General features: G+C 38.5%; 1 protein-coding gene across 1 annotated transcript; it reads right to left on the bottom strand.

The window, feature by feature from the left end:
- Positions 1-1679: 1679 nt before the first annotated feature.
- Positions 1680-15376, bottom strand: PPIL3 (peptidylprolyl isomerase like 3). The gene is made up of 7 exons (XM_049615900.1): positions 15122-15376; positions 14487-14563; positions 12871-12945; positions 11302-11395; positions 10526-10593; positions 6911-7029; positions 1680-3598 (listed from the first exon to the last, which is right to left on the bottom strand). The coding sequence occupies exons 2-7, from the start codon at positions 14487-14489 to the stop codon at positions 3472-3474; spliced, it is 486 nt and encodes a 161-aa protein (XP_049471857.1). The 5' UTR covers positions 14490-14563; positions 15122-15376; the 3' UTR covers positions 1680-3471.
- Between the last annotated feature and the right edge of the window lie 71 nt (positions 15377-15447).

The following is a 15447-nucleotide window of genomic DNA, read 5'->3' as shown; positions in this document are numbered from 1 at the left end:
AAAATTCTTTTGCTATTTTTCTGCATATAATTTACTGGTTATCCTAACACAATTTATGGAGTAACTCTTTAATGATTTTGGATATTGCTTTAATTATATATTAAACTCCTGTGTATACACTACTCTACACTCTTATACTCTACTCTCTAAAATACTACACTCTTTTAGTATTCTAGCTATATTCCCCACACCATTTTATTTATTATTACTATTCTAATGTTTATTTTTGAGGGAGAACAAGTGGGGGAGGGGCAGAGAGGGAGACAGAGGATCTGAAGTGGGCTCCGTGCTGACAGCAGAGACTGATGGTGCTTTAACTCAGGAACTGAATGATCGTGACCTGAAATGAATTCGGACAATTGACTGACCCACCCAGGCGCCCCTCCCCCACACCATTTTGATGTTTGCAGCTAATAACATTTTCATTGTAATTTGTTTTTTAAAATTTCCATTATCAATTATTCTGGATGTGCTTTACAGTTATTATGTTGAGTTCCCATCTCTACCTCTACCACAATTGGTACAAACTGAATTGAAAAGAACCATCAGTTTTCTTTTAAATTCAATAGTGAAGTGGTAACTAATCAACTTTTCTAAACTGATGAAAAGTTGAATCCTATGTATTAAAATTTATCTATTCAGCCGCCTGGGTGGCTAAGTTAGTTAAGCATCCAAATCTTCATTTTGGCTCAGGTCATAATCTTATAGTTTGTGAGATCAAGGCGGGCGTTGGGCTCCAAGCTAACAGTGTGGAGCCCACTTAGGATTCTCTCTCTCCTCTCTCTCTCTCTGCCCCTCCCCTCACTTGTGGGGTGAAGCATTCTCTCTCTCAAAATAAACATTTAAAAAATTAAAAAATAATAAAGACATTATAAGAATGAGATCTGGGGCGCCTGGGTGGCTCAGTCGGTTAAGCGTCCAACTTCACCTCAGGTCATGATCTCGCGGTCTGTGAGTTCAAGCCCCACGTGAGGCTCCGTGCTGACAGCTCAGAGCCTGGAGCCTGCTTCGGATTCTGTGTCTCCCTCTCTACCCCTCCTCTGCTCTTACTCTGCCTCTCTCTCTCTCAAAAAAAAAAAAAAAAAAAAAGAATGAGATCTAAGAACCAAATACTCACCATATTGGTACTTAAAAAAAAAAAAAAAAGGACAGTTTAGAATAAAAATTGAGGGAATACCAGTCAATACAAAAACATTTTGACAGTAAAAGCCTCTTAAGAGTGAGGACAAAAAAATTCAATGACATTCAGTTGGAGAAGAAAAATATCAGGTATGAGAAATGTCAAACCAAATTCTGGCCCAAAAGAGGCTTTAATATTAATTCTTGAAACCTAAATGATTAAAATAAAAGGGTGACTCAAAATGTGAGGGCATTAGGGGTACCTGGCTGGCTCAGCAGCTACAGCATGTGACTCTTAAAATTTTTTTGGGGGCGCCTGGGTGGCGCAGTCGGTTAAGCGTCCGACTTCAGCCAGGTCACGATCTCGCGGTCCGTGAGTTCGAGCCCCGCGTCAGGCTCTGGGCTGATGGCTCGGAGCCTGGAGCCTGTTTCCGATTCTGTGTCTCCCTCTCTCTCTGACCCTCCCCCGTTCATGCTCTGTCTCTCTCTGTCCCAAAAATAAAATAAAAAACGTTGAAAAAAAAATTAAAAAAAAAAAATTTTTTTTAATGTTTATTTTTGAGAGAGAGAGAGCATGAACAGGGAAGGGGGAGAGAGAGAGGGAGACACAGAATCTGAAGCAAGCTCCATGCTTTGAGCTGTCAGCACAGAGACCTATGCGGGGCTCAAACTTAGGAACCATGAGATCATGACTTGAGCCAAAGTCGGACACTTAACGACTGAGCCACCCAGGTGCCCCTACAGTGTGTGACTCTTGATTGCAGGGTCAGCCCATGTTGGGTGTAGAGCTTACTTTAAAAAGTGAGGGTTATTAGTTTAATTGGCACATCAGTTTAGTAGAAGGTATAAATGGTAATAAGAGGGTATTGCAAGCTAACTTCTAAACTGTAGTTAAGAAAGAAAATATGGGGGCGCCTGGGTGGTTCAGTCGGTTAAGCAGCCGACTTTGGCTCAGGTCATGATCTCGCAGTCCTTGAGTTGAGCCCCGCGTCGGGCTCTGTGCTGACAGCTCAGAACCTGAAGCCTGTTTCAGATTCTGTGTCTCCCTCTCTCTGACCCTCCCCTGTTCATGCTCTGTCTCTCCCTGTCTCAAAAATAAATAAAACGTTACAAAAAAAATTTAAAAAAAGAAAGAAAGAAAATATTATTTAGATCAACTATTTGCAGAAATGATACAAACCAATAAATACCTGGCATCAGTTTTAGAATACCCAAAACCTAATCAAGGTGTGGAATATGGTTCTTGATGAAACCAATGGGATAGCCTGATAAATGATAAGGCCTGATTCAGTGAAAGCCCTATGGTCGAGATAAATGTTAGGAGAGAAGCTTCCATTTACTCTACAGAACACTTACCGCATGCCAGAAGTTTTATACACATTATCTCATTTAATCCTTGCAACAGTTTTATGAGGGAATATTATTTAGGGATGAGAAAACTTGGAGATGTTAACCTGCCTAAAGTTAATAGTAGGGGGCAGAGCTGTGATTCAAACAGTCCAGGACTCCACAACTGGTGCTTATAACCAACTAATCGCATTTTCAAAATGATCACCTGTAGAATTCTGTCCTACAGTACTGTAAATGATAGGCCTTAAAAAAAATGTTCCATGGGCAAATTGGGAAATTGAGTGTTTGCTGTACTATAGGACTTCTCTGTGCCTTTACTGTAATTCTAAAGACCAGAAAATAGCAAATGGATTGGCTGGTTTTTCTAGACCATCTCTGTATCTTGTCCTTTCTAACTATGCAAAGTGAATAATTAATGGACAAGGATACTTCCAGGATATGGACTAGATATGGCAGGAATATGTAACTAGGGTGCTCAAAAATACTTGAATTTAAGGCTCAGAATTTGTTTGTTTTTTGCTCAGTGTCTTTTTAAATTATTTTTAAATGTTTCTTTATGAGAGTGTGTGAGTGGGGGAGGGGCAGAGAGAAAGGGACAGAGGTTCCAAGTGGGTTCCGACCTGACAGCAGTAAACCTGATGTGGGGCTCAGACTCACAACCACGAGATCATGACCTAAGCATAAGTGGGACGCTCAACTGAGCCACTCAGGTGCCCCGAGGCTCAGCATTTAAGAATGAATGTTTATATGTAATAATTAAACAAAAGGGCTTAAAAAAAATTAAACTTAAATACATTAGATGCTAGTTTTAGTAAGGAATATGCTCTAATAATGGGAATAAAAGCTGTGTAGGGCCCTTTGATACCACCAACTCATAGAAAATCTTATTTGTAAACAAGCAGAAGGATGATGCAGTCTCTTGACATAATTTAAAACTGGGTAAACCACAATAGGTGTGTTCCTCTGAATAGTCTGCCAAATATTCTTCCAGATCTATTATAGCTACTGTGCAAATGGATTGGCATGAATAGTTATGTCCTTAATGTGTACATCATTAAGAGGTCGGTATGTCTTCTCATTTACTGGTAACTTCTCCAATTCATCTAGAGTCTCTAGACCATCTATTACCCTGAAAGAGAAACCATATAAATGTATGAAACATACTATCGAAATACCTATAGCATTAGTTTCCTTAAAAGAAAAGGATAATGTCTCAAAGTTCTTTGAATTTCCTAGTTGAGTGTACAATAAAATATTGATTTGATTTTCTACCACAGATATGAGCCAAAATTCAAGAATTCATTTTTATGCCTTTAGATAATAGCAATGAATAGGAATATTACCACTAAAATATTCCCACAGCATAGCTACAAATGGGTCTAATATAACCATTCACAGATTTTCTTTACTATGGGAAATACCCAGAGAAACTATGTAAGGGTGACACTGTTGTTAATCAGTACTGCCCTATACTGAAGGTGCTGAAGTGGGTGGCCACTTTGCACTTTATTGTGTAAATACAGTATTTTTATACTTTTTTACATCTGGGCAACAACAAAAAACAGTAGTAATAAAATAAGAGGAGGGGAGATGGGACACTTAAACCCATTTACAGCAAACCCACTTCATGTTTTCACCAAGAAAAAAAAATATTGACAGCTATCCTTCTGGCAAGTTAGTCTAAAACATTTGCTAAGAAAAGGTGGCTTTAGATTATACCTCCTAGTTCAACTCAAATCAATTCTGGACACTTGTAGTATTACTCAAAAAAAAAAAAAGATAACAGAGGGGCGCCTGGGTGGCTCAGGTGGTTAAGCATCCGACTTCAGCTTAGGTCATGATCTCCCGATTCCTGGGTTTGAGCCCTGCGTAGGGCTGTGTGCTGACAGCTCAGAGCCTGGAGCCTGTTTTGGATTCTGTGTCTTCCTTTCTCTCTCTGCCTCTCCCCTGTTCACACTCTTGTTTCTCTCTCTCTCAAGAATAAACATTTAAAAAAATGTTTAAAAAAAAGATAACATATTTACATTTTATTTTCCATTTCTTCTTTAAAATTTTTTTATTTACTTATTTTGAGAGAGAGAGAGAGAAAATCCCAAGCAGACTACACACTGACAGCACAGAGTCCAATGTGGGGCTTGAGCCCACAAACCCTGAGATCATGACCTGAGCAGAAACCAAGAGTCAGATGCTTAACCAACTGAGCCACCCAGGTGCCCCCTATTTTGCCTTTTTTTTTTTAAATGTTTGTTTATTTTTGAGAGAGAAAGAATGTGAGTGGAGGAGGGGCAGAGAGAGAGGGAGACACAGAATGTGAAGCAGGCTCCAGGCTCTGTCTGGGCTGTCAGCACAGAGCCTAATGTGGGGCTGGAATTCAAGACCCCGCACGAGATCAAGACCTGAGCACAAGTCAGGCGCTTAACCGACTGAGCCACCCAGGCACCCCTACATTTCTAATAACCTTTTGAATTTACTTCCAAATGTAGAACCATTAAAGTCTTTAAATTTTAAGTTTCAAAAGCTGTCTCTCCTCCTGGGTCAATAAGAGAAACAGAGGATATGGGAAACAGATCTCAGGCAAAAAAGGGCATGTAAAATTGAGGCCAGTAGGTCAAGTATTTTGGGACATGGGCCCCTTTGAGAATCAAAGGAAAGCTATGTACTGTATTCCCAGAAATAAATGTGTTGTATATATATAAAACACAGTTGCAAGGAATTAAGGGACCTAAGGTTAAGAATTGTTTTTTTTTTTTTTTAACTTTTTTTCAATGTTTTTACTTGTTTTTGAGAGAGAGAGAGAGCACGAGAGCGAGCATGAGCTGGGGAGGGGCAGAGAGAGAGGAAGACACAGAAGCTGAAGCAGGCTCTAGGCTCTGAGCTGTTAGCACAGAGCTCAGCTCTGGGCTCGAAATCACGAACTGTGAGATCATGACCTGAGCAGAAGTCAGACGCTTAACCAACTGAGCCACCCAGGTGCCCCTTTTTAAACTTTTTTTTAAAGTTTATTTATTTATTTTTCAAGAGAGAGAGGGAGACAGTGGGGAGTGGAGGGGCAGATAGGGAAAGAGAGAGGATTCCAAGCAGGCTCCAAACTGTCAGTGCAGAACCCAATGCAGGGCTGAAACTTACACACTGAGATTATGACCTGAGCTGAAACCAAAAGTCAGATGCTTAATCAACTGAGCCACCCAGGGGCCCCAAGAAGCTTTGTTTTTAACTCTAGTTTTATCACAAATCTAGTAACATAAACCCTAGTAATTAATGATTAATAATTCTGAATGGTGACTTAAAGGAGAAAATAAAAGGAAGAGAACCTGAATTATTTACGTCCAGGCAAATACTACTAAAGGATGTAATATTTCATTAATTTCACTGGTTATTAATCTATAAATTAGACATATGTATATGGAATGAAATATAAGAGTTGCTGAGTCTTCTATTTTTCATTAACCTAACTTGGAATTCAAACTGTTAAATAAAAGAAACTATAACTGTACCTTGGTTTATTGAGCATGTAAATATTTGTTGAATAAACAGACAAGTTGACTTCTTGCTGATTTATGAAAGCAATTCCCAGGCATAGTGCTTATAGTGAATATTCTGGCAGAGCCTGCTAAATGCCTCCCTAGGAGTCAGGCACCCTCTCTTCTTGCAGAAACCTCATTTTACTAAGAATGGCAATGTGTCTAGCCAAAAAACATTTCCTACCCTCCCTTGTAGGTAAGAGGAGGCCTCATTGCTAAGTTCTGGGTCTTCTAGGGAAGGTCTTTAAAAAGGGGCTTACTTGGGGTGCCTGGGTGGCTCAGGTGGTTAAGCATCCGACATTGGTTCAGGTCATGATCTCACAGTTTGTGAGTTCAAGTCCTGTGTCGGGCTCTGTGCTGACAGTTCAGAACCTGGAGCCTGCTTTAGAATCTGTGACTCCGTCTCTCTCTGCCCCTCCCCCACTCACGCTCTGTCTCTCAAAAAATAAATAAATGTTAAATAAATAAATAAAAATAAAAAGGGGTTTACTCAGCTGACAAGCAACTAGTAAACTTTTGCTCTTCCTCCTTCCTTCTGCCTGGAACCCATGTTGTGACTCGAGCTGTGCTGCTTACATTATGACCATGAGCTGAGCTTGGGGATGGATGATAAAGATGGTTGAGGAAGAAGAGGCACCACTTAGAATATTGGTGACAAAAATGAACCATCTTTCTTCGTAAGAAGAAATCCATTATATAACTGATACTTTGCATAACGATCCTGAAAAAAGTATTGGCTCCTATTTCGCAAAATAAAGGAATTAAGGCTTGAAGAGGTTATAAATTCCCAAGGTCACAGGGCTGGTAAGTGGAGGGCTTACCAGGTATATTTAGCTTTCTTTTTTTTTTAAGCGTTGATTTATTTTAAAAAATAAATTCCAAAAGGAATTTCCAAAGGAAACCATAACCAGAATACTCACTTTCCAAATACTGTGTATTTCATATCCAAATGTGGCTGCTTGCCATAGGTGATGAAGAACTGAGATCCATTGGTGTTTGGGCCATTATTAGCCATAGATACAACACCTCTAACATTGTGCTGTAAAAGACAGGCCAAAATATTGATTTAACTGTGTTTTTATATAAATGTTCCAAATAATAGGACTGAAACAAGACCTGAACTCTTTCAGGGACCAAGAAAACACTTAATCAGTTTCTATTAGGGCTAATCTAAATGATCAGTTTCTGGATTATCTATATTCCTGAAACCTTGTATGTAAATTGTTTATATCAAATCATGTGCCCCAATTAATTTCATTTTCACTTTAGAGAAGTACAGTCACAAACACTTAGCAATACCAATATATGATAGGAATCCTTACATTTACATTAAGGAACAGTGTGCTGGCATGAAACAATCAGGCAGACAATAAAACCAAAATCCCCATAACCTCTTCACACATACACTAGACTCTGGCTAGTTTCTTTATCTGTAAAACAAGGGAGGGAGGTTGGACTAGTTCAGGGGTTTATTCAGAATTGAAATGCTCACAAGGGTAAGCAAATAATAAATTAACTGAACAGAATGTAAACATTACAGAGGCTGGCAAAAGGAATGGTGGTATCTCTTGCCTAATGGCCCTAATTTTTTTTTTTAAACCAATGGCCATAGATAATACATCTGTGGATCTTCCACCCAAGGGCAGTCAGTTCACAACCCAGGACTAGATGATCGAAGGAAGGTCTCCTATAGCTTTAATATTTATGATACTATTTGTTATAAAAGGGACTTGTGTAAAAGAATTAAAAAGACTTTACTGATAAGATTGAAGACGTGACAGAACTGTGTTACAAGGAGGTGCAATATAAAAGATCATAAATAACTCTAATGATTATTCTCTCTTTAGCTATTCATCAGGGGACACTAATGACACAAGCAATGGAGATACAACTGCATCAAGATATTAATGCTTTATTGACTTCCTAAAGGTGACTACCAGTCAAATGTTATATTTGATACATGCACCAGAATGTATGTACCACTTATAACTTAATAAAATACTTAATAACCTATTTCTAAGATTTAAGAATTCAAATTTACCAAACTGTTGCATATGCCTACTACTCCTCTCATCTATTACCCCAGCCTCTCCAAAAGTGAACCATTATCCTACTATCTTTATATATGCCTAAACAATATATTGTTTCCTTTTTCTTATTTCTGAGCTCTCTAAAGTAGTATCTTACTATTTGTAGTCTTCTGGGAAGTGCTTTTTACACTATCATTTTCTTTCTAAGATTTACACACATACGTGTGTCGTTCTGATTTTTACTGCTTTATATTATTCCACAACTGAATATACTACAGTGTACATTTTATGATCAATGGACATTTGGGTTGTTTTTAGATTTTTGCTGTTAAAAAAACACTCTAGGAACACTCTTGTACTGTTTCCTGATGCATTTGTACAAGAGTTTTCTAGGGTAAACATTTGGGAATGGAATTGCTGGATCAGGGTATGTGAATATTCAATACACACCCTCAACTCTGCATATCAAGATAATGGTTCTTTTCAAAAAATTTTTTTTAACATTTATTCATTTTTGAGACAAGAGACAGAGCACAAACAGGTGATGGGCAGGGAAAGGGAGACACAGGATCTGAAGCAGTCTCCAGGCTCTGAGCTGTCAGCACAGAGCCTGATACCGGGCTGGAATTCATGAAGTGTGAGATCATGACCTGAGCTGAAGTTGGACGCTTGACCGACTGAGCCACCCAGGTGCCCCTAAAGGTAATGATTCTTAATCTTGACTGTAGGTATCACCAGGAAACCTGAAAATATAATCTAGGTCCTAATCAGTCCTCCTATTTTTCTCTACATTTAAGGGGTTGTAAGACCTTAATATTTTATATTTTTACAACTACACGTGAGTCTGTAATACCCAGTGTTGAAAATCACTGGTATAGGATGGTGGATTAGTGTTGAGGAGGCAGTTAGTTATTAATTAATGCCTAAAAAGTTCTTGTTTGTAATTCATGAAAAGAATGACTTATAATTTATCACCTCCCAACCCCAACTCCTATAACCAAAGTAATGTTTCCTTATGATAGAAAGACAAAATGAAGAAAAAAAAATTACTCCTAGTACCACCATCCAGACATAAACACTGCAATGAATTTTTTTCAGAGTTTTCTTGGGCATATTTTAATGTAACTGAAATACAATACTAAGTTATATATTCTTTAAAAAAAATTTTTTTTTATGTTTATTTATTTTTGAGAGAGAGAGAGAGAGAGAGAGACAGAGTGTGAGCAAGAGAAGGGCAGAGAGAGAGAGACACACACAGAATCTGAAGCAGGCTCCAGGCTCTGAGCTGTCAGCACAGAGCCTGATGCGGAGCTCAAACTCACAAGCCATGAGATCATGACCTGAGCCAAAGCTGGACGATTGACTGACTGAGCCACCCAGGCACCCCCTAAGTTACATATTCTTACTGAGCAGAATTTATCTTTTTCTAATTTCTAAAGTTATCATTCTATGCAGATACAAAGCTTAAAAGACCATATGATAAACTGTTAGCAGATGTCACCTCTGGGAAATGACACTTATTTATTTTAATTTTTTAAATTTAATTTAAAATAAGATTTTTAGGGGCGCCTGGGTGGCGCAGTCGGTTAAGCGTCCGACTTCAGCCAGGTCACGATCTCGCGGTCTGTGAGTTCGAGCCCCGCGTCAGGCTCTGGGCTGATGGCTCGGAGCCTGGAGCCTGTTTCCGATTCTGTGTCTCCCTCTCTCTCTGCCCCTCCCCCGTTCATGCTCTGTCTCTCTCTGTCCCAAAAATAAATAAAAAACGTTGAAAAAAAAAATTTAAAATAAGATTTTTAAAAAATAGGCATGCATTAGTTTTTTAGTTAAAAAAAAAAAAAAAAAAAGTTCTTGGGGTGCCTGGCTGGCTAAATTGGTAAAGCATGCCCTCTTAATTTTCGGGTTGCAAGTTCGAGCCCCATGTTGGACACACAGATTACTTAAAAATAAAATCTTAAAAAAAAAAGGAAATAAAAGTTTGAAAAACACAGAAAAATATGACAAAGGAAATAAAAACCTCTAATTTTACCATGCTATGCATTTCTCTTTAACGTAGTTGGGATCTACCACAGGTATTAAGTTAATACAGGAATATTCAAAGATCTAACAGAAAATGTTGAAAGTTGGACATTGATAATGGGCAGTATTGCAACCAGGAAGTCTTTCTTCCCTACTATCAAAAAAAGCCCAATGATTCAGGTCATTCAACATAAATTTTATAGTGAGACATTAGGCCCTTTTGGTACATTACTGATTAAAACATTTCAGGTTGGGCACACAGATAAGCTCACTTAATATCAAGATTCATGTGATTGTGAGATTCTAGAATATATTTTAGGCAACAACTGCCATTTATAATTTCTCCCTGGCATTTATCAAGTGTACTACTAGAAAAAAAGTATGTTTGTATACTAATAACATTAACTTGTGTTACTACAACATATGTATTAAAGGTTTCAAGTGTAAACAAGGCATTAGAAACCAGATGTTGATACATTGGAGATATACCTTAAGATATTCACTATATTCATCCTCAAATTTCTTGCCCCAGATACTGTTACCTCCTCTTCCGGTACCTATATTACAAGACAAGCAAATCAAAAGAAGTATCTAATTAAAGTTGAGAAAGGGTTCATTTTCTAAAACAAAAGGGCTATTTTATAACTTGTTAAATACAAATAAAATTTGACATGTCCTCTCCTCAAAATTTCACTTTACAGACTGGAAAAATAAAGTATCTCTACAAAAAACCCAATCCCCTCCCTATCAATATTGTTCATATTTTACTTTAAATCTAAGTGCTGGTAGCTTCGACTAAAAATTTCTTGCTAGGGTAAGGGGCCTGGTTATAAAAACTCTATGTAGGGGCTCCTGAGTGGCTCAGTTGGTTAAGCGTTTGACTCTTGATGTCAGCACAGGTCATGATCCCAGGGTCAAGGGATCAAGTTCTGCGTCCATGCTCAGCATGGAGCCTGCTTAAGATTCTCTCTCTCTCTCTCTCTCTCTCTCTCTCTCTCCCTCCCTCCCTCCCTCCCTCCCTCCCTCCTCCCTCCGCCCCTCTCCCCCCACTTTCGCTCTCTCTCAAAAAAACAAAAAAAAATCCCCAACACAACAATCCACATGCTTATATTTTATCTATTTTATAAAAATTAAATAAATTTTATTTAAAAAATATTTTGAGTATAGTTGACACACAATATTACATTATATATTTTTCTATTCTTTGTCTACCCTCTTTTTCACACTATATACCCAATTCTCTAGATATTAATAGAATAACTTACCTGTTGGATCTCCTGTTTGAACCATGAAACCCTTGATATTTCTATGAAATATACATCCATTGTAGTAATTACTGGCACAAAGAGCCAAGAAATTCTGAAAAGAGTAAAAATAATAACTGGGAAATGATATAACAGAAACATTTAAAGAACAAACTGTATTTACTGAAAACACTATAACAATGTATTTATGTCTTTTAGGCATTACATTGGATAATGTCACTTCTCTGCCTAAAACACTTTGCTTCCTTCTGTTTTTGGAATAAAACACACAATCTTCAGTAGGGCCTAATAGGCCCTTCATGACCTGGCCTACCTCTGCATCTCATGTGATAATAACTTCTTTCTGTTACTTACTGTGTTAACCCCATCATCCTTCTGAAAATTCATCCACAAGAGGTAAGCATTCCTACCTTGAGGCCTTTGTACTGCTATCTCTATACCTGGCATATTCTTTTTATATGTCTTTCTATGGAGATGCCTTCATTATTTTTCTGCATGTGATTTAAGTATCACTTTCTTGGTTAGGCCTGCCCTCACCTTCTTTTAAATAATTATTTTCTGTTAGTCCCTACATCAACACTTTATTTCTTTCAAGACATTATCACGTTCTAGAATCACTTTTTTTTTCTAGAATGAATCCCTCCCTGTCCCCCCTCCCTCCTCCAATGCTTATCTTCTCAGCTAGAATATCAGTTTCACGAAGGCAAGGAATGTCTCTTGGTCATTACAGTACTCCCAGACCCTGGCAAGATAGCCTTTCATAAATAATTGTAGATTTTTTTTTTAAGTTTGAGAGAGAGAGAGTGCACGCGTGAACGAATGCCCATGTGCATGAGGGGCAGAGAGAGAATCCCAAGCAGACTCTGCACTGACAGCAGCAGAGCCTGACTTGGGGTTTGATCCTACAAACCATAAGATCATGACCTGAGCCAAAATTACAAGTCGGTGCCTAACCAACTGAGCCACCAGGTGTCCCCATAAATAAATGTTGAATGAATATATAGGGAGCCAGTTCTTTCCTTCTTTGTCATTTAAACAAGTAAAATAACATAAGAAACAGTTATCTTACCTAACATGGTAATGATTACTTATATTTCCAGAGGAAAATAAGTCAAAAGAAAAAGATACCAGCCACTCTATGGTTAGAGAAAAATTATCTACTCTTTCTTTGATCCTCAAAGGTGAAGTGGAAACCAGGCCAATAATTCTAATGGATAGTTTTTCCTGACAATGGTTTTGTATTTTTAAATTTTATGTTTATTTATTTTTGAGAGAGATCATGTATGCATGTGTGTGCAGGGGAAGGGCAAAGTGAGGGAGGGGTAGAGGGCTGCCATGCTGGCAGCAGAGAGCCTGTTGTAGGGCTGGAGCTCAAGAATCTGAACCATGAGATCAGGACCTGAGCTGAAGTCAGACACTTAACCAACTAAGCCACCTAGCCGCCCCATGACAATGGTTTTATAGACAAGTTTTTTTTTAATTTTTATATTTTTAGGTTAGATAATTTGATTTCAAAATGGTTACCCTGTTGCATTAACTCATTTTTAATATGTACATAATGGTACTTACCTCACATGTTTTGGGTGTCCTTTCACAGAAGACTTCTATTTTAATATCACCTACATCTGTATGTAGTGTCACTGACTAAAAAGGAGAGAGAATGTGAGAACAATTAAGATTTCTTCGGATGACTTTATGCATTGTATTATTTCCCAAACTAGATTAAAGATGACAATCTGAATGAAAACACAGAAAGAAATACCATTTCAGAGATGACCTATCCACATAGCTGAGAAGCTGTACTTCTTCAAAATTTATTTCAGCAGTAGAAAAAAAACTCCAGATGATAAATATATGTTAATGTAAAATAGTATCCACCCTAAAAACTTGACAGTAAATACTGTGATGGAAATACTTAAAGTTTGAATTTTTCATCAATAAAAATGAAAACAATGGTTAGTTAGTATTACTGATTTAAATAGCAACTCCCCAACATCATTAATATATATTGAAAAATAGTAAGAAAATGACTTTTCAAAACATAGTCTGCACCATTTCCCTTAATGTAATTAAATTGAGAGACAGTGTTAAAAACAATTCCTTTCTTCACTAAAGACAACAATTCTCAGTTTTTCTAGATTCTAAATGTGCAGAGATAACCATATTACTCTTGCTTGCTTGTTTTTTGTTTATCTGATGTTGAGTAACATTCCTTTTGTTACCCATTGTGGGGTGGGATTCTGAGAGGTTATTATTTTTTTAATGTTTATTTTTGAGGGGGGAGGGGCAGAGAGAGAGAAGGAGACAGAATTTGAAGCAGGCTCCAGGCTCTGAGCTGTCAGCACAGAGCCTGACACCGGGCTCAAACTCAGGAACCTCAAGATCATGACCTGAGTGAAGTCAGAAGCTTAACCAACTGAGTCACCCAGGCGCCCCTGGCGGGGTTATTCTGAGGCTTCCTTTTTCATTTCTCTTCTTCCAGTAGTATCCAGCAGTCAGAGAGTATGTTCAGGTTGATAGAGGGCAGGAGTGTGTGTGAGGTGGGGTTGGGGGGGGGGGGGGAGACAGCATGATTCTCATTGCTTTTCTTCTACTTCAAGCTCTAGTTGCCCACCTTAGAACAAACAAAAGGATCCAATTAAAATGATCACACCTGGCTATACGCTTCAACTCCCTCTTTCCATCTATATGTTGTAATCAGTCTTTTTCTGTAAAAAGTAAATTCTATGCATTTTAAGTGAAAACACTGAAGAATTTAAAAGTAGTTTTGTTTCTGGCTTTGTTTAGAGGCATCATACATTTTATGCTTCTACAGTTTATCATTTCTGTCTTGCCATTGAAAGTTCATGCAATTTTATTTCCCTTCAATGAATTTCTAAAAATTATTTATGGGGCGCCTGGGTGGCGCAGTCGGTTAAGCGTCCGACTTCAGCCAGGTCACGATCTCGCGGTCCGTGAGTTCGAGCCCCGCGACGATCTCGCGGTCCGTGAGTTCGAGCCCCGCGTCAGGCTCTGGGCTAATGGCTCGGAGCCTGGAGCCTGTTTCCGATTCTGTGTCTCCCTCTCTCTCTGCCCCTCCCCCGTTCATGCTCTGTCTCTCTCTGTCCCAAAAATAAATTAAAAAAAAAAAATTTATAAAAATTATTTATAATGAAACGCATTCATAAGAATTGTGTAAAACTTACCATTTTTCTTCCTGATGGTTTCGGGAAGTATTACTGCTTAATTTCTCAGTCTCCCCGAGAGAAGTTAGAAAACGAATCTTTATTCCCAAAAGAGAAAAGAATTAAGTTCATTTTCCTCTCTTAATTCACACGTGCTCATTTTTAATGCATATTTAAAATGCCTACAATAGCACCCTCTAAGTAATAAAAATTTGGTTATGGAAATGATGAGATCCTATCCGACTCAAGCCCCTCAATCTCTTACTTCCCCTGCTCACTCTTCTTCAAAAGCCTCCTCGCAAACTCCGCAACTAGCCAGGTACATTTCCGCCTTGGGATCTAGGCACTGGGTGTTCCCTTTGTCTGGAACACTTATACTTAGACATCTGGACAGCTAGTTTCCTCACGTCCAAGTCTCTGCTCAAAAGTCAGGTCTCACTGGCCTGATAACTCTATTTAAAACTGCCTTGACTCTAGTGCCTGCCCAATTTCCTTTTTTCATAGCACTTATCGCTAATACAGTACATATTTTTATAATTAAATCTGTTCCAACACCACCCTCCCCGCCCAGAATGCTGACGCAAGCCCAAGAACTAAAACACGGAGCTTGACAAGTGTCTCAATAAGTGAATGAAAGAGTGTGTGATATTACTTACCACTTCAGTTAGCACAGCTCTAATTGAAACGACAGATGCCGTTCCTTGCAGATGCCCATGTTTCGGAATAAGTGTCTTAGGGCTACCGGAAGTCGAGCGCGGGACCCATTAGCGAGAACGCCCCTCTCCTGCTCGCCTCCTTTTCCCTTCCAGCCTCATTGCTATCTCAAACCAAAATGACTAGAACTAGGAAGACAGTGTCATTTATCTTCACCTGGTACGCTTTTGACAGTGAACGGGAGCTCTTTTAATAATAATACAAAGACACAAAACATAAACCGGAACTATTCTGGGCAACCTCCAGAAGTGCCTTGGGTTCAGACGTA

Source organism: Panthera uncia (assembly GCF_023721935.1).
Source record: "Panthera uncia isolate 11264 chromosome C1 unlocalized genomic scaffold, Puncia_PCG_1.0 HiC_scaffold_3, whole genome shotgun sequence".
In the NCBI taxonomy this organism is placed as follows: domain Eukaryota; kingdom Metazoa; phylum Chordata; class Mammalia; order Carnivora; family Felidae; genus Panthera; species Panthera uncia.
The sequence above is the reverse complement of the archived record's forward strand: the minus strand, read 5'-3'. Positions and strand labels throughout refer to the sequence as shown.